The sequence below is a fragment of the Toxotes jaculatrix genome, chromosome 6, assembly GCF_017976425.1.
Source record: "Toxotes jaculatrix isolate fToxJac2 chromosome 6, fToxJac2.pri, whole genome shotgun sequence".
Classification (NCBI taxonomy): Eukaryota; Metazoa; Chordata; class Actinopteri; family Toxotidae; genus Toxotes; species Toxotes jaculatrix.
In genome coordinates this window covers 29,896,143-29,914,104 of record NC_054399.1, presented here as the reverse complement: position 1 = coordinate 29,914,104, position 17,962 = coordinate 29,896,143, and the positions used below count along the sequence as shown (strand labels likewise).

General features: G+C 43.0%; 1 protein-coding gene across 1 annotated transcript in view; it reads left to right on the top strand.

The window, feature by feature from the left end:
• LOC121183584 (cadherin-2-like) overlaps positions 1-14,991 on the top strand; it is an 87,126-nt gene extending 72,135 nt beyond the window's left edge. The window contains exons 14-16 of the mRNA XM_041040728.1: positions 2,350-2,489; positions 7,863-8,024; positions 11,553-14,991. Coding sequence (XP_040896662.1) covers positions 2,350-2,489; positions 7,863-8,024; positions 11,553-11,759 — 509 coding nt within the window. The 3' untranslated portion in view covers positions 11,760-14,991. The remainder of the gene's footprint in view (positions 1-2,349; positions 2,490-7,862; positions 8,025-11,552) is intronic.
• Positions 14,992-17,962: the final 2,971 nt, after the last annotated feature.

Genomic DNA, 17,962 nt, shown 5'->3' with positions numbered 1-17,962 from the left:
GTGAATCGATGTTAAGCAAACTGGGAAGGGATCTGAAGACTGCATTGTAAGTGGTGTTGTAGACCACGTACCCTGTCCCTCTCTCTGTTTCAAGTTTGACATAGATGGATTCTGTCACTCCTCATTCAGACCATCTGTCTTCTTTGGCCAAAATGTGAACATTGCTGTCCTCAAATGAGTTTCCCCTTGTCCTTCAGGTGTAGGTGGACTGCTGAGTCCTGACCCGTGGAGCTGGCTCTCCTGTGTTGTTGCCATGCACTTATGAAGTGGTCCCCCAGTGCAGAGGTCTGTTCATTCCCCACTGCATTAAGCTGCGAACAATGCATCACTCTGGGTGTCCTGCCTCAGGGTGGACAAGCTTCAGCCTCAGAGGTTCACTGAGCTTGAAGTGCACAGGGATGTGGGGGTTTCAGAGTTTTTCATACTCCTGCAATATAAGCTGTAACGGAGTTGTTCCTTTGTTGTCCTTTCCCTCTCTACCTGCTGTACACCTTTTTGTGGTTTTAACGAAGGTCCAGTTTGGGTAACCACACATTTTAAGTGCCTCCCTGGTGTGTTTCTGCTCCTTCTCATCTGTTCTTGTGGGCACTTTCAGGGCCCCGATGGCTTGGGGTTTTCAAAACCCCCAGCTTGTGCTTCAGTGGGAGGAGAGAATCATAGGGTAAATATTGATCTGTGAGTGTGGGTTTTCCATATACAGTTTGATGTTGAAGCCTCTGTCATCTTCAGTGTGCAGCGCACAGTGCAAGAAGGCCAAACTGTTTCCTGACATCCTCCTGACTGATCTCGATGTTGCCTTCCACCACATTGAGGTGCTCTGTGAAGACTTCCACTTACTGTGTTTGGATTGTCAGCCCAGGTGTCATCCACATACCTAAACCAGTGATTCCTTTCATAGGCACGTACCTATGATCCCTTGTCCCAGTTTATAGCCTCAGTGTGCACAGGAGCTGGCAGCAAGTTGCATCAAAGTGTGATTTTCCATTCTTAGATGGTTTTATTTTGAATTTTGAGTAGTTCACAAGAAAAAGACAAATAACACAAATTAGTTTAAATGTACGTTTTTTTCTTTCTTTTTACTTTAACATTCTTTTATTCCCTCTAATTAATCATGGGAATTCTCTAGACCAGTGGTGCCCAGACTTCACAGACTGACGCATGTTAGAGTTAGCTTGGTTAACTTTACCAGAGTGTTAATTAGCTAACTAGACAGAAATCTCCATTACAAGAGCAACTAGGTTGGTTATTACAATGTAAGACCCAGTACTGAGGAACTGGATGCTAAATATCAACTAATGCAAACCAGATGTGGTTACTACAAGACAGTCTCAGTCCCCCGCGCTTATCACAATATATATAATTTGAAATAAGCTATAAAATTTGATGCCTCTGTCATTTTTATGTCGTCTGTGCTGATCACATGAAATTCTTCTGCATGTTTTGCAGTGCTGGCGGTGTGCCAGTTCACATTCAGACAGATAAGTCGGCGGGTTCAGGCCACATTGCCATCAAAGTTACTGCTGGTAATTGTAGAGCCCCGACCTTTCCACTGCTTTTGTACTTTGTCCAAAATTTCCTCTTATATATTATCTCAGAATCTAATGATCAGATCACTGTCCATTATGGCCTTTATGTTACATCCCTTCTTGTTTTGTCATTTCCTGTTGTATTCAGATTTGAGAATCTTCTTCTTTTGTGTGTCCATCTATTTTAATTTTAATATCCTGCCTTTGTGTTTTTTTTTCCCCACCACTTTTTTGTGTCACCTGTTCCTACATTTGCATTTGGTTTTCTAGTGTTTGGACTTTGGATTCCACTGTATTTGGCTCCTTCTTCCTGTGCTCCTGGCATCAGACCTGACACTTTACATGCAGACGTTTCCTTCTTGTACCTCTACTGGGCTAAATGTTCAGCTGTGGATGCTTGATGACTAACATAACTGTCACACAAGTATTGCATATCATAAAAGGGTCAATTCTAAGATACTTGCCAAGGACATTGAAGCTCCCCAGAGGAAGAACCATGTTGAACTAGATGATTCTGTGGGATGTTCTGTAGTTAGTGCCATCCTGATGTCACACTTTGTATTTTCTACTGTCGTACCAAGGCTCCAAGAACAGGCTGTCAGTAACAGTGTTCTTTCTTTTCAGTTCTGAAATCCTGTGGGGTTTCTAACAGAGCCTTAGACTGTTGGACTTGCTCTTTCACAGACCCCCCTGGAAGCCTCTCATGCACCAATGGGTGGTTCCTGAAACCCACTGTGGAGGCTCACTAATGTTTACTGGAGACTCGATTTGTCCCACATATTAAATTATGTCCTTATCATCTTTTGTCACACTTATCCTGCAGTGTTGGTGCTGCTGTTTGTGATGTGGATGAAGAGGAGGGACAAAGAGCGTCAGGCCAAGCAGCTCCTCATTGACCCAGAGGACGATGTCCGAGACAACATCCTCAAATACGACGAGGAGGGAGGTGGAGAGGAGGACCAGGTATACATGCACAAACACACTCACACACTAATAGAAAAAAAAAACAAAAAAAACCCGAAATAACAACATCGACGTCTCATTCTCCTCACTAGCCTCATGATTCTGAGGCAATGCGTTCCACTCTTCCACAAGTGCTACACGCAGTTCTGCCAGGTCATGTGGGGGTGGGGTACGACCATCCAGTCTCTGCTTCAGCTGGTCCCAGATGTGCTCTATGGGGTTCAGGTCAGGGGACATTGCTGGCCATACCAAATGAGGCTCTCCGACTTCCTGAAGTCGAGCTGTGACAATTCTGGCACGATGTGGTGGAGCATTATCATCCATGAACAGAAAGTTGGTAGTGTGCTGGCGAAATTGGGGGATGATGATGGGTTCCATGATGTCTCTGAGGTAAGAACGTGCAGTGACTGAGTCATCTACAATAACCAAATCTGTTGTGCGCTGACTGAGGACCAGGTGATGCCTGCCCAGACTGTTGCACCTCCTCCACCAAAGCGAACCCTGGGGACCATGTTGACCTCGGCGTATCGCTCACCTCGCTTTCTCCAGCTATGCTGACGACCATCATTTCCGTGCAAGGTGACCCGACACTCATCAATGAACAGGACGGTAGACCACTGCTGCATTGTCCAGGTCACATGGTCTTGTGCCCACTGCAAATGTTCACGGCGGTGTCAGCAACAGTTGTCTGGTATTCAAGCCAAAGTAGTGGAGTCAGTTGCGAATGGTTTGTCTGGAAACCCCAGTACCCCTCACATCTCGTAAACGGGCCTGCAGCTGTGTGGCAGTTGCATAACAATGTCTGAGTGCATAGGCCCTTAGGTACTGGTCATCGTTGCGGTCTGTCACTCGTGGGGCTCCACTCCTGGGTCTGTTACGAACTCTGCCAGTAGTTCTGTGTCTTGATGCAAGTCTGCTGATGACACTTTTAGACACACCAAGTTCACGAGCAACATCTGACTGCCTGCCACCGACCCGAAGGCGCACTATGACCGGGTGGCGCTGCTCGTCCATTAAGTGACGTTGTGTGTACATGGCTGGTTGAATGATGAACTTGGAATGACTTACTGACAATACCATCTTTTTATACCCACAGAATATTGAAATTGATGCCACATTGAAAAGGGTTGTCCTTTAGTATTTTTTGGTATTGGCCCCAATATGTAAGGGACACTGTACACAGTGAGACCATTACGTGGAAAACACAAAATGAGGTGTGTCTATCACCCCAATACAATTGCCTCCCTATCCCAAAAACCTCTGAGGTGAAACAAACACTGTATGTATGACATCCACTGAGTCTCTCACAATATCCCTAACTTATTGTGAGTAGTGTATGTTTATCAGCACTGAACATCTCTCTCCTCCTTTCAATAACACAATCTAACACACCCACACTCCCACAGACTCACATCCAAACGCACATGCATTCTCAGAAACAAACCATAAAAGACACATGATGTTGCCACACAGACACACACTCTTCTTCTCTACAGTTTTCAATCATCTGTCCTCCAGCTAAGATTAAGTGTACTACAAAAGAGGACCTCGAAACAGGATTAATTGCTTTCTGCTGAAGAACAATTTCCTGTGTCCCTCCACTCAGCTCTTCTGCTGCTGGTGCCAAGCACATAAGCTGCTCCACACTTTTGCTGGGAAAATGTTTAACCCTCATTTACCCAGCCAACTAGACTGGGAGCATGTTTCACTTTTTTTTTTTTTTTTTTAACATCAGTGGCTCATTAAAGTAGCTGTAAAAATGAAGGGAAATGCACTGTGTATGTACCAACAAACACACGCTTACTAGACTCCACAGGCGAGGAGTTCGTCTGCCACAGCACATGGTACTTCAGTTCAGGACGTGCAAATGGTAAAAAAAAGAAACAAAGAAACCAAAAAAAAGAACATCTTTTGTACAAATTCTTTTTGTGGACTAAGTGTGGGCTGTACTTGTATGTATTGTTTCCAGGAAATAGCCACAACCTTGCACTCTGAGCCCAACACTGATGAAGGCTATGACCTTCTCTTTCCTACTCAGATTTGATTAAATGCAGCCAGCAATCAAAATGGAAGTATTACAAACTTTCAGTACTGTTTAGGTTTAACTGATTGATATTCTGAAGTTTGAAGTCACCACACTCTTCCTTCTTCCTGTGCCCAGACTAACCCAGCGTTAACATTTAAGGACTCAAGCACTGTGGATGGAGAGGATGGCAGTCATGATACTCGTGCTGTCTTTACCTGCACAGACTTAAAAGGTGTCCACAGGCAGCAAAAGGTTTAAACTAGATGCAGATGTCTTCTGACATGCAGGAAGCAACCAGTTGTGCTTGATGTAATCTCTGACAACGACACAGAGACCAGCTTTGAGTGCAGATTCAGGATCACAATGCCAAATCAGACATTCTTGACTTTATGTCATTGTTAGATAGTATCTGTACAGTTTCAATGACATATGTCAGAGTAGATATAGCCTACTGCAAAGGGATCAAGTAGTTTGTAAGTTTGTTTCTCTTTCTTTTAACCTGTTATTTATCTAGTTTCACTGAGAGTCAACTGGCTCTTTACACATTCAAGCCCAGTACAGCCACAGTAGGACCTGCTGGCCACTGAGCCGCTCCAGTGGAGCAGTTGGGGATAAGGTTTTTGCTCAAGGGCATTGTTTTCCATCACTGAATGGTGATTAAAGGTGCCCCAGATTGTGGTGTAGCTGTGAAAGTCCAAAAGCAGTAGGTTTACTTCTGTATAGCTGACCAAAATTGGAGTTTTATGTGGAACCGCAACAGTGTTTTGCTTATGTCGTACACCTCTGTACACTTTAAATGAAAGTCAGTCATTTTCCAAAGCAAACCATTTTGTTTAAAATATTTGAAATCCATTGTCCTACCTTCCAGATAGGTCATTCAAACATTAAAAAAAAACTACAGCTTACTCTAAAATATAAGTAGCCCTAGCAGGCAGTGATGCGGCCAAAACATGCAGAAATGCTGGTATAGTTTAGAGTCCTTAAAGAAATGAGAGCAGGTAGAAGGTCCTTACTGAGAGGAGATCAGTCTGTCTGGTCCTTGTGAGTATAGAAATACATGAAGGACACAGCATTTCCTTTCTCTGTGCCAGGTTGTTGCAGGGCTCTCAGCTGCTTTTCAGTGAAAAGTATTCTGTTGGTTGGCCATTATTGTGAACAAAGCCCAAGGTCAGTCCACAGCATGCTGTTATTGTCCTGAAAAGGCTGCTTTAGTCGATTTCCCTGGAGACCAGAAAAGTATGAAATGGTTTCTGGATGGTTTGATGCAGTGTCTCAGACACCAGCATTCAACACAGACAGATCAAGAGGCCGTGACGCGCACTTCCTCTCTGCCCACCGACTGTGCTGATGTTGTGTAAGAGGAGGTGAAAGACGGACCATGTTTCGTGTGGATGCTAATTAGATGGCATCAGAGTCGGGTTCACTCCTCCCTGAGGACGGATGATGCAGGAGAAATGGTAGACGTTGCATCAGAGCTCAGGGGCTTCGTCTGAGTCGTTGAAATTCTCACTACGTCAACTGTTAAATACAGATGGACCTTAGAGGCAGTGATAGATCCATTTACTGTAAGTGTTATTCCAGGTCCTAGTAAAGACTGCCACTTTTATTAATCAGTCAGGTTTGGTATGAGCACTGACACTTGGCACTATCGAAAATACATTATTACCAAACCCTAACAAACCTGCCTGTCATCACATAATAAAGTCCAAGCCAAGGACTCTTTTCTTTTTTTTTTTTTCATTTAGGATGAATTTCCAACAGTAATTCAGCAAATATTCTGCCAGTACAAGTGTTAATAGTTGAACTGATGTTGATAGACAACACATGATATGATCCACAAAATAACCACATGTATGGTTAGAAATATACCGTAACTTCCGGACTATAAGCCGCTACTTTTTTTCACACGCTTTGAACCCTGCGGTTTAAACAATGAGTTAACGAAAACATTTTTTTTTTTTTAAATTTTAATTACTTTATCGATCCCTCCTTGGGAAATTACCCTCTGCATTTTACCCACACCAAGTGAAAGAAACACATACACAAGCATGCACATGCACTAGAGACACTAGAGACGCTGCCCCAGGGCTGCCTAGTGAAGCGGAGGTCGTGGGTTCGATCCTCCGATTTCAGACCGGTCCAAAGCCCAAAGCCGCACTTGCTGCGCCACAGCTGCACCAATGAAAGAGAGACCGAGACAGTGTGTGACGAAGTAATTCTGAGGCTGTTCAATTCTGACACTGAAGAAGACGACTATAGTGGTTTTACTGCACAGGAGAGGAACATAGCATCAATGACTTTTCTGGTATTTTTTTTTTTTTTAACCAACCGTGTGACTGCCATGTTACAGGCACTGTTCGGAAAAAAGCATTTAATTAAAAGTTTAAAAAAATCTTTCGTTGTACCAGCTTTCGACTTTTTTTTTTTTTTTTTTTTTTTTTAAATTTAGTGGGTGTGGCTTATATTCAGGTGCGCTCAATAGTCCGGAATTTACAGTACATACTGCATGTTACAGCCTTCACATTTTATTGTATGTATTATTGACATAATATACAGACATTACTTCCCCATGTCATGTTATTCACTGCAGCAAAAACAGGTCAGTTCCTGCCCCCCCCCCCCCCCCCCCCCCCCCCTTCCCCCCAGCCAAATCACACTCCAGTTCAGGCAAAGGGAAAAACTGTGCATAACATAAAGGCTGGAAGTGCTGCTTTGGGAAAGGGTTAAAGCTGCATTAAGAGATTGCTGACTGCTGTAGGGCATAAAGAAGACCAGGAAAAAAAAACTCACAAGTGTGAGTTAATGCACCACATCAGAATAGTTAATGAGGTAGAACATTCTCTTTCCTTCTACAGGTCAGATGTCTGAGTGTGAGTTTTTATCACTGGCTTAGTTTAACTAGTCTTAGATAGAGACCCCATAAGATTCAATGCAGTCTTTCATGGTTTCTAGAGGATGGATCCTCTTGAATGTGGTGATCCTCTGACTTTTCATACAGCACCATCACTTTTCTTCACCGTTCTTTGGTTTATGGCCAAATACCTGCATTCCCATTGTTGGCATGCATCAACTAATAAAGGAGTATTCATCACAAATCATTTATTTTTCCACAGTCATGACCACTGATGCTTTTCAGCCCAGCTGTCCCGGAAACCACACTGGCGAACACTAACAAGAAGGATCCACAGTTTAATACTTGCAAGCCTCCTGCAAGCCTCCTGATTATTTATGCCCAGTCCTGAAGACATCATGGGCACATCATTTTCAGTTACATAGATAAAACTGATTCGACTTACAGTAATAACAGCATTCTGACTTTGTTGCTTTGTGTGCTTGTGTGTGTCCAGGACTACGATCTGAGTCAGCTGCAGCAGCCTGATGCCCTGGAGCCAGAGTGCGTCAAAGTTGGGATCAGACGTCTGGACGAAAGGCCCCTCCACCATGACCACCAGTACCCTCTCCGCTCCGCTGCCCCCCACCCAGGAGACATAGGAGATTTCATCCATGAGGTACGGGAACACGCAGGCTCTGTGCTGCGCTTCTTGCCGGTCTAAACCTGCAAGCGTGAGCACTGAGATTCGATTTCTTTGCCCAGATTCAGTTCTGGTGTCTGGGCACGCGCACTGCTTAGCAACCCGAGTGAAATATAAACTGTCTGCTCAAAGAGCAAGCAAACACTGTGTCCAGGAAAAGCAAGATCTTTTGCTTCTGTCAACCCTTTTCTATCCTTTGGAATAAAGCATCAAAGACTTGGTCAGGATGGATGTGTGCAGTTTACCTCATCATCTTACAGGATTTAGGATTATTGAAGTTCAAACAGTTTTAACAGCTGCTGCTCGTAGCTGTATGAACAGCAATAACACCTATATTTAAACATACGACACAATCATCCCAAAAATTATGCAGGTTGACATTGTATTCCATTCTAGGTTCAGCTATCTCTTCCTCTGGAACAAAAGAACAAATATGTATCAGTGATATGTGATGATGAGTGGTTGGCAGGGGGATGCTTTACTACCAGCCAACTTCAGTTTGTTTAAGAAACAGACCCACTGTAGCACTGTAGAGAGAGTGACAGGAGGACCAACACGGAGAGTACAGTGTCTGTGTAATTCTTAATGAGCTTTGCTAATGGTCAGGATTAGCTAGCCTCAGATGTGGCCACAGCCTGGATACCTAATTGGAGGTAAATCCATTGAGTTTAGTTAATCCCACAGACTGGCTGCAGGCCATCCACAGCTCTTTAAAGGTTTGGGGTTTGGGAACTCGGTCACTTCCATTTCTCGTTACAATATATAGCGTGTATAGATTCACAGAACCTCATATTTGTTGGCAATCAATGTAAGTTATAATATATACGTTGTAAAAGTGTGTAATTTTCAGTTATAGATCACAATCAAATATAATGTTGATGTGGACGAGGTGAAAAGGACTCAGTATATTCACGCTTAATATCAGGGGAAAGGTGAGCCAGACCTTTCCTGAATCCTGCCACCTGCCACATCCTGGCTTCATCACAGCATTTCAGCAGCTGCGCTGAGAATCACCCAGTCCAGCCCCCTCCTTTGCACCGCAGTGGTGGGGAGTATGATGGTCGGACAGCTATTGAATAAAATCTGATTTGAGAATTGAGTTGGCTTTTACAGTTATGGCTCAGTAGCACAAGCACAAATGACACTGCAGGTTTGAAGGTTCATCATAAAGTGGATCTCAGAAATGTTTGTACACTTGGCGCAGACTTTCCGTACAAGTGATCTGTGCATACGCAACAGCTGTACGGTAATGGAGGCCCAAGGTCTTAAAGACATGCTGTCAGATCACAGCCTTTTCTGAGCAGTGTATTTGTGGCGAGAATGTTGCACCTTTATTCCTCCTTGCTGTAATAACACGGAATCTGGGAGGCGTACCGTTGATCTGGCAATAAGGCAGCAGTGGAGGTAGTCACAGGGCTGGATTGACGCCTGTGTAGAAGGGAGAGCCGGGCACGGCGGTACAAGACACTGACGCTGAAAAATAAAATGTTTTCATACCTCCAGCCACTGCACAATGTGGGTATGACTGCTGGGCTGTCTGTTTGGGAAGTTTACTGTACAAAACAGACTACACTGACTGTTGTGTTGTGCATTATATGTGTAAAAGTCTGGTAATGAGGATGTGAACATACTGTTGTTTGTTTTCATCAGTGCCATCAGTGTCTGTTTACCTTCAAACCTTTCTGAAAGCATCACATCCTCTCAGATGGATTAGCACGACTCTCCTGGTTAAATCAGATAGGCCTCATGAAGAGTCTGAACTCTGCCTTCAACGGTGCTGATAAGTGACATCACATCTCAGGGGCGTGGCACGCGTCTCGGGCCGCCAAGAATCATCGTCGTCAACGCCTGTCATTCTCTGTGCTTCCATATTGTTTGCGAGTGTGTGTTAGTATGTGTCTTTTTGGTCAGGCTGCATAAAGACATCTGCCAAGCACAGCTAGGAATAATGAGCAGGAGCTGTCAGACATGGCAAGCTGATCTAGACAGCTTAATCCGGCAGACATGACAAGCCAGCGCTTCTTGCCCTGCCTCTCCCTTCTCCCTCTCTGCGTTAATTCTCTCCTCCCATTCAGCGTCAGAGTGGCAGGAGTGTGCCTTCAGTCAGACGACAGACGTGGCCCACAAAACATGTCCGCGGCTTATCAGATTTACTTTGCTTACATTTCAACTGCTCTGAGCAAAAAAAAAAAAAAAATGTTGGACTGTTAGTTTGGGCAAAGTGTCGTAGATGTTAATTTTAGATGGAGCCTTCGTTCTACCAGCGTAGAGGTTCTTGGAGTGAGTTCGTAAAAACGTGTGTGTGTTGGAGAGGGGGGTGGTGGGTTTAAGTTCAAGCTACGTTGGGTAATCTGCTGAATCTCCTCCTAGAGATAGAGGCAGCATCTGTCCAACCTGACCCAAATCCCCCTCTCTTGTACACTCCTCCATAATCCCTCCTTCCCTCTTCCTCTCTCAGCACTCCGTACTGTCCATCTCAACCCCTCCACACACGCACACACACACTCTTGTTCCTGTTCTTTGTGGGCTGAAGTAAAGGGGATGGGTGGGGGTAATGTACAGATTAGACAGGCCAGCATGTGATTAGGAGGTTGACATCTGACGAGTCAGGGAACTCTGCTCCTTTGATGTGGAATGAACAGGTCAACGAGGGTCGTTGGATGTGGTTTCAGGGATTTTTACATGGGTCTTACGCTGCATGAACACAGATTTCTATAATACCCTTACATTTACTATACAGTCACTACAGAAATATTATAGGATTACTATAATCCTGCATTAGATATAGTCAGTGTCTTGTGGCTCCCTCAACCTATTTTTTTCAGTCTCAGAGATGCTTTGGAGTGTGTGGGTTGTTGCACTGTCAAGTGTAAATCTCCGGCGCAAACATGGCGGCGTCCAGTTTTAATGAACAGAAAGCTGACAGCAAATATTTCATACAGTGTTATGGGGTTTAGAAGTGATGTGTGGAAACATGTATGTGTGTGTGTGTGTGTGTGTGTGTGTGTGTGTGTGTGTGTGTGTGTGTCTGTGTGCGCGCGCGGGCGTGCGTGCGTGTGTGTGTGAGAGGTGAACTCGGGATGAACCTGTGGCATGGGTCTGGTATCAGCATGCATGTCCTGAATCCCACATCAAACACTGGCTTTGTCTGCATAAAGGTTTTATTGGTAATGTTACTCCCTTCTTCAAAGACCACTGATAAGCTGCTGTCCAGCAATAAACGGAACCCACAGTGGATCCACTGGTGTGTAATTACCAATGATATGTTGCTGCACTGGGTCTGTCATGGCAAATCCGTCATAATGTATGAATGTGATGCAGGATCATGGTGAAAATCCTGAAAAATCTTAAACATCTTAAATCTTAAACAAGGTTAATTAAATAACACCAATTCTTATTTAAAATGAATGTACACTCCTCCACACTCTGGAAGTCTAGACAGTTGATCCTGGACCTCAAAAACTCACCTTTTATTTTTATTTTTATTTTTATTTTTATTTCCAGGGCCTGAAGGCAGCAGACAACGACCCCACTGCTCCCCCGTACGACTCCCTGCTGGTGTTCGACTATGAGGGGAGTGGCTCCACCGCTGGCTCCCTCAGTTCCCTGCACTCCTCCTCGAGCTCCGGAGACCAGGACTACGACTACCTCGGCGACTGGGGGCCACGCTTCCGCAAACTGGCCGACCTGTACGGCGGAGGTGATGATTAGCATCCTCAACCCCCGCCAACAATGACAGCCACCCTCCCCACCCTGCCCTTGCTCCAAGGATTAGTTGTTGGTGGGGTTAAGGAAAGAGAATATGGGGTAAACATGGGGGTTTTTGGATCGGCACTTCTGTATTACCAAGGGACATCTTTTAAAGAGTCTTGCTGCCTCTTGAGGACAGTTGATGACAACAGGGACCATGCAGACTCCTGGCCTCGCAAAGCGTGGTAGTGGGGAGCATTTAGGCTAATGGACATTATCATCTGAGCATTAGCCCCTGAGCTAACTAATGTGAGCCGCCAGAACAGTGCACTCAGAGGGGACGTTATCTCTGCGATGGTTAAGAGCTACGACAGCCATGGTTACAGACGCTCATTTACACTTGAATCTCGCAGTACAGGAGCACTGGGGTCAAATGTGCCTTTTGTACATTCTTTTGATTGTGTTCAGTCTCTTCTTCTTCTGTACGTCGCTTTAAAGTTCCCCCATGTTTTGCAGCCGGCAACCGGAGGAGCGCTTCGCCATGATAATGAGTGCATGTGTGTGCGTGCGCGTTACTTGTTCGAGTGTGTGCGAGATTGTGCGAATTTCCTACAGAGACACACTGGATGGTCTAAAAGGGCAAAGCCTATTGTGAGATGCCTTGGATGAGCCTACCAACAAAAACACAGCTTTACTCTACAGCTCTGGGTGTTACAGGATTTTAAAGGTGTTTTTTTTTCATCTGATTCAGTCAGAATCAATTTGATGATGTGTACATCATTAGTCTTAAAGTGGAACCAAGTATACAGATTTAGATTTGAAGTGACCAAGTTTAGTCTTCCAATGAGTAACACACACACACACACACCCCAAAACACTTTACTGATGCCTAAAGTGACATTCTCCTCTGGCCAGCAGCTTAATCACCATTGTTTTCATTCCATTTATGATGCAGTGGAAAGCCTTTTCTCTGCAATCCTACAGATGCACCTCTCATGTGGCTTTCTGTGCCTAATGCATAGGCCAGGCTCAGACACCAGAAAGATTCCATTTCCTCTCTGCTCTCCCACACTCATTCTCCTCTGCAAACACTGATCGTTCAGCATCATATCATGCCAGAGCCTTGACTGAATAGCTGGAAAGAATGGCTGCCTACCCTAGCAGCCATTCAAAACACTCTCAGACAGCTGAGGACAGTTAGTGCCACAGTGAATTTAAATAACTTTTTGTTTCTGAACCTCTGAGGTTTTTACAAGTAAAGAAAATGTTTAAATATTGCCTTGGCCGTGTCCTTGCGGTGCTTTCAAAAATGGGAATTTTAAATCTGGGATGTAGTTTAGCTTATTTGCAGGATGACAGAATACAGAAGAGAAGTGGTGAAAAACACAGTGATAGAATCTCATTTCCAGACAATTTGTGCAGATGAAAGAAAACAACAACAAAGAAACGAGGCCACCAGCAAAGAAAGTTGAATCTAAAAACATTCAAAGCACTTTGGTTGGTTTACGGAGCAACAGTGAGGTCTGTGAAATGACAAACTTCCATCATGAAGCAAATGAAATGTGTAACAAATATGACAGAAATAGCAGGAGTGAATGTGTCTCTGGTGTAGGTTCAGCAGATGCATCGTAGATGGAGTTTGTATTTACAGATAAATATGTTCGATGACCAGGTCGTGAACAGAATATAAAGTGACTGTGTTTCTGATAATATTCAGGGCTGTTGCACTAAATGACTAGTCTAACACTTTTCCTTCGTAATGTCTGGAAGTGCAGCATCTGTAGCTCTGCTAATACATCTTTCTAATACAGGAATTAAGTTAATACAACTTCACTGATTTTGCTTATCGCAGTGAACAGTTGCATAAATTGCAGCATTTCTTTGTTGCTTTTTTTTTTTATTTGAACCACCTGTTTTTTTTTTTTTCATGAGGCTTTACATGTATATTCATGGTTCCCGCAGGATAAATCTAAAGGCAAAGTTCCACTCAAACAAAAGAAAATAATAAAAGGTAGAGGACACTTTGTGTAGAAGTTCAAGTGAATGGGAAAGTGGTCTCAGACTTTTCTGTAGGTCTAAATGCGATGGACTGTAAGAAGCATTTGTAAGTGAAGTTACACAAAATGTCAAATAACTAGAACAAGGCCAACATGGTTTAGCAGTACATGTCCACCAAATGGGTTCTGGATTCTGGCTCCCCCTTTTCCTGAACCGGATTTTGGAAAAGCTCTTTTAAGCTAAGAAACACTTCAGTCAAAATCAAACATGTCCCACTGGGATAGATTTGCCTAATAAAAAAAATACTATTAGTTTCACCCTTTCTCTTCTAAAAGATAAACATGAAATCTTGCAATTAATATAAATCCCATGTGGAAGTTGTTTAAATATGTGTTCGTGTGCGGCTAATTCTTCGCTCTCTTTATCTGTCTGTCTCAGCTTCTCATTATGACATTCTGTGTTGGCAGTAATTCATCGGCAGGTTATGAATCAGGCAATGGTCTTTTTCTGCCAAAAAGATAAATACATTCATACATACACATTAAAAGGACTTGAAGGAAGTCAGTAGCCTAGCAACATTAAGGTGACAAACAACTTGCAACTTGACGCTTTTCTCTGTTCATTGAGAACATCAGCTGTTGTGAATACATAAATATCTTGGTTACAGTACAGTAAACAGTGGGGTCCAAGAGTCTGAGACCAGTTTTCCATTCACTTGAATTGAAGCTTATGATTTTGAGTTTCCTGTACCCTGTACCTTAAAAAAATAAAAAACAGAAGAGCATTCTCTCCTGTTGAGTCGCAGCCTTTGACAGTGCTGTTGTGGGTCTATTAATGAATCAAGCCCAGAGTTGTACAGAAGAGCTGTGTATTTTTGCCAGTTTGGTTTTTCCAAAGCTAATGAGAAGACATGTACAGTAATGCTAGACTTTAGATAGATACCTTCTCTTTTTTGTTTTGCTTTTATCACAATGTAATTTATGCAGCTGACTGCTAATAAAGGGAGTCATCAGTCCTTGTTTTGTAGCAAAGATACTTCTTGATACTGCTGTGGTGGATTAAATACAAAAAAGGCAATGTTTTTTCTGTCTGCTGATGATTTGCCTTAGTGTTCTCTGGTACTCTCCAACTGGATACTCACTGTAAACTGAAATATGTACAGATTGTATTTTTTTTCTCTTGTCGTTCTTTTGGCTGTGGTCTCGAAAAATGACATGCTAATATCCTGAATCCTTGTACATGTGTAATTTGGATTACAAATTAAAACGTTTTTGCATGTTTTTATCTTTTCATTATGAGAAAACAGTATTTTTCTAATCTTTTGCAGATAACAAAAGACAAAAGAACACCAATCAGTGACACACCATCACACAAGCACTCATTGGTCCAGACTCAGAAGTGGGTGAAAGCCCAAAGGGATGACTTCACTCTTTTCCAAATCATACCTTAAAAGGTGTCTGCATTGGGCTTCAAAATGATCAATGAAATATTAAAACAACATAAATTGATTTTTTTTTTTTTTTTTTTTTACATTTGGGTGCAGCAGAACAAGTTGTAAACACAACAGTGACATGTCTACCACATTAGAAGAACATGATCAGTATTCCCTCTGTTTTAGATCTATTTTTGGTCTCTACCAACTCCTGAGGGAAATATCTGACGCTTTAGCTGCTAAATGCTCCACTGTGTTTAGCAGCTTCTCTCTGACTATGTCTGTCTGCTGTTTGAGCTGCTGAGCAGGTAATGTACAGTAGCTTTATCGGAGCTTTTTCTCTGAAAACGGCTGCCTGCTGTGGATGATGGGTAACACAAAACAATGCCGTAACAGCTGTGAGAATGAACCAGAAGAGTAAAGTTGTTGGGCCAAAAAAAACAAGTTTGGAATCAAGTCAGGGATTAGCGCATTTCACCATCACACGGAGCACAGGCACTCCATGTACACTGTATATCATTTTGATGCTGAAAGGACCCAGGAATATTTGGATCTGCCTGTGGACCATCATCAATTTCAGGTGGCTTACACTCTGTTCAGTCAGTTTTACAATTCAGTCAGTGTGTCAAGTTCAGCACAGTCCTGACAGATTACAACAGACAATCAGCCAGATATGCAGTATATAAAGCAGAAGTAGTCTGAAGTACCTACACCATCCCAAGATCCTACATCCTAATCTAACACTGAACAGGCGCTGGAACAATGAAACAATGTGAAAAAAAGGCAAATGAAGTCCACACACTGTATCTCCCTTAGGTGCAGTTTAATGAGACATCCACCATGAGACGTGGCATTTTGAGCATGTAGCTCAAGCATGGAGCTTCATTCAGAGAAGAAGACCATGTAGGTCTTCTTCTCTGAATGAAGTTGTCTTAGACCAGGGGTGTCCAAACTTTTCCACAAAGGGCCGTGTGGCCCAGGTTTTTGTTCCAACCAATGAAGAGCACACAGTTTGACCAATCAACTGTTGAAGACTGAGATCAGATGATTAAATGAGTCAAGTCTGGTGTGCTGGTGCTTGGTTGGAACAAAACCCTGCAGCCACACGGCCCTTTGTGGAACAGTTTGGACACGCCTGTCTTAGACTGATCGACATCAGCAGCAGAAGTCTGTCATGACTCTGATGATAAACAACTAACGGTTCATTCTTGTCTGGTGAGTCATGGTCTGTGCTGGCCTCATGAACAAAAAAACTTGATCGTTTCTGTCTGTACACATTAACCACATGTAGCATGTGGAATTCACAAAGAATTAACTAAACAAACATATATCTTGTGGCCATAAATTTCTTTTTGAATGTGTAAGTGTTTTGTTTTTTTTGTTTTTTTTTTTGTTTTTTGTTTCAAAAGAAAAATTATCTGGAGGAAAAAAACTGTGCTTTCATTTCACTCTAGTGTATCCCAGGGTATCCTAGGGGTTGACTGAAGGCAACTGGTTTTATTTCAAGCTTGAAGACATTTCATCTCTCATCCGAGAAGCTTCTTCAGTTCTAGAGATTCAACTGCTGGCTGTCAAGGTAGTGTCCAGCAAAACAACAAGGGTTACATAAATAATTGGAAGACCGTTCATTCCACTTTAAATGGCGTGGCTCTCATCTCTAGAAATCTGATGTTGTCTATTAGAAAGCCAAAGGTGTGACATCCCAGGGCTGAGACCAGGAGGCAAAGTTGCAGTCCTGCACGCTTCTCTGCTCTTCCATTAGAACAGGTACTCATCCAAAACCTCACAGAGACCGTGTCTAACCCTGACCACTTAAATCCATTCAATCAAAAGTAAACAGAAGAGGAGCTATTCATAAAAACCTAATAAAAATTAATATAACTACTATAACAGAACCGAAAAACAGGACAACATGACAAATGTGGACTGTTAAATATCAGATGGTTCTCATCTAAATTCCTGTTCAATGAAATGATAACTGGTCGTCACATTGATTCATTCTGTATTTCTGAATCCTGGTTGCAGCAAGACAAACACCTCCTCTTCTTATTAATTCTCATATTCCTCAAAGTACAGGCTGAGAAAGAGCGGGTCTCAGAGATTTTCCACTCCAGCTTGTTAATCAACCAGTGACCTAAACTTAGATGTGACTCATTTGAAAGTAGAGAATTTTTATCTGAATTCTCAGTCTTGTTACCTAAGTTAGTTCTTAGTACAGATAAAGTCATTATTGTGGGTGATTTCAACATTCATGTCATTGTTGACAGCGACAGCTTAAATTCTGCATCTAATTCACTGTTAGATTCAGTTTCTATTCCAGCTGTGGTAGAAGATGGTGTCTTTGTGTAGGATATCACCACATTAAGACTGACTGACTGAACATGTTCTCAGGGCCTTTAGGTTCACAATTTCCAGTTGGCATTTATTTGAGTGAAGTATACTGTAATCCATCCCACGTTTCCAGATGATTAGGAGCATCCACTTTGAAATGTTTGAGTGTTTTATAAGTCCCTGTGGTCTCTTGTGTCATTTCAATAGACCGTCTCAGCTTGGCTTTCGGGTCCTTCGTGGCCCACATCTTTGGAGAACCCAGTCTCTGAATTTGGAAACAGTTTAGCTTTCCTCTAAGTGTATGTATATCTTAGCACTGTGCCTGACTAGAGCACTATAGGGTTTAGCCTGTCTCTCCCCCACTGCATGCTGGGATAGGCTGCAGTTCACCTGAACAGGATGAGTCATATTAGATGAATGGACAAATTCACTACTGTGACAGCAGATTACAAATGTGTTGCCC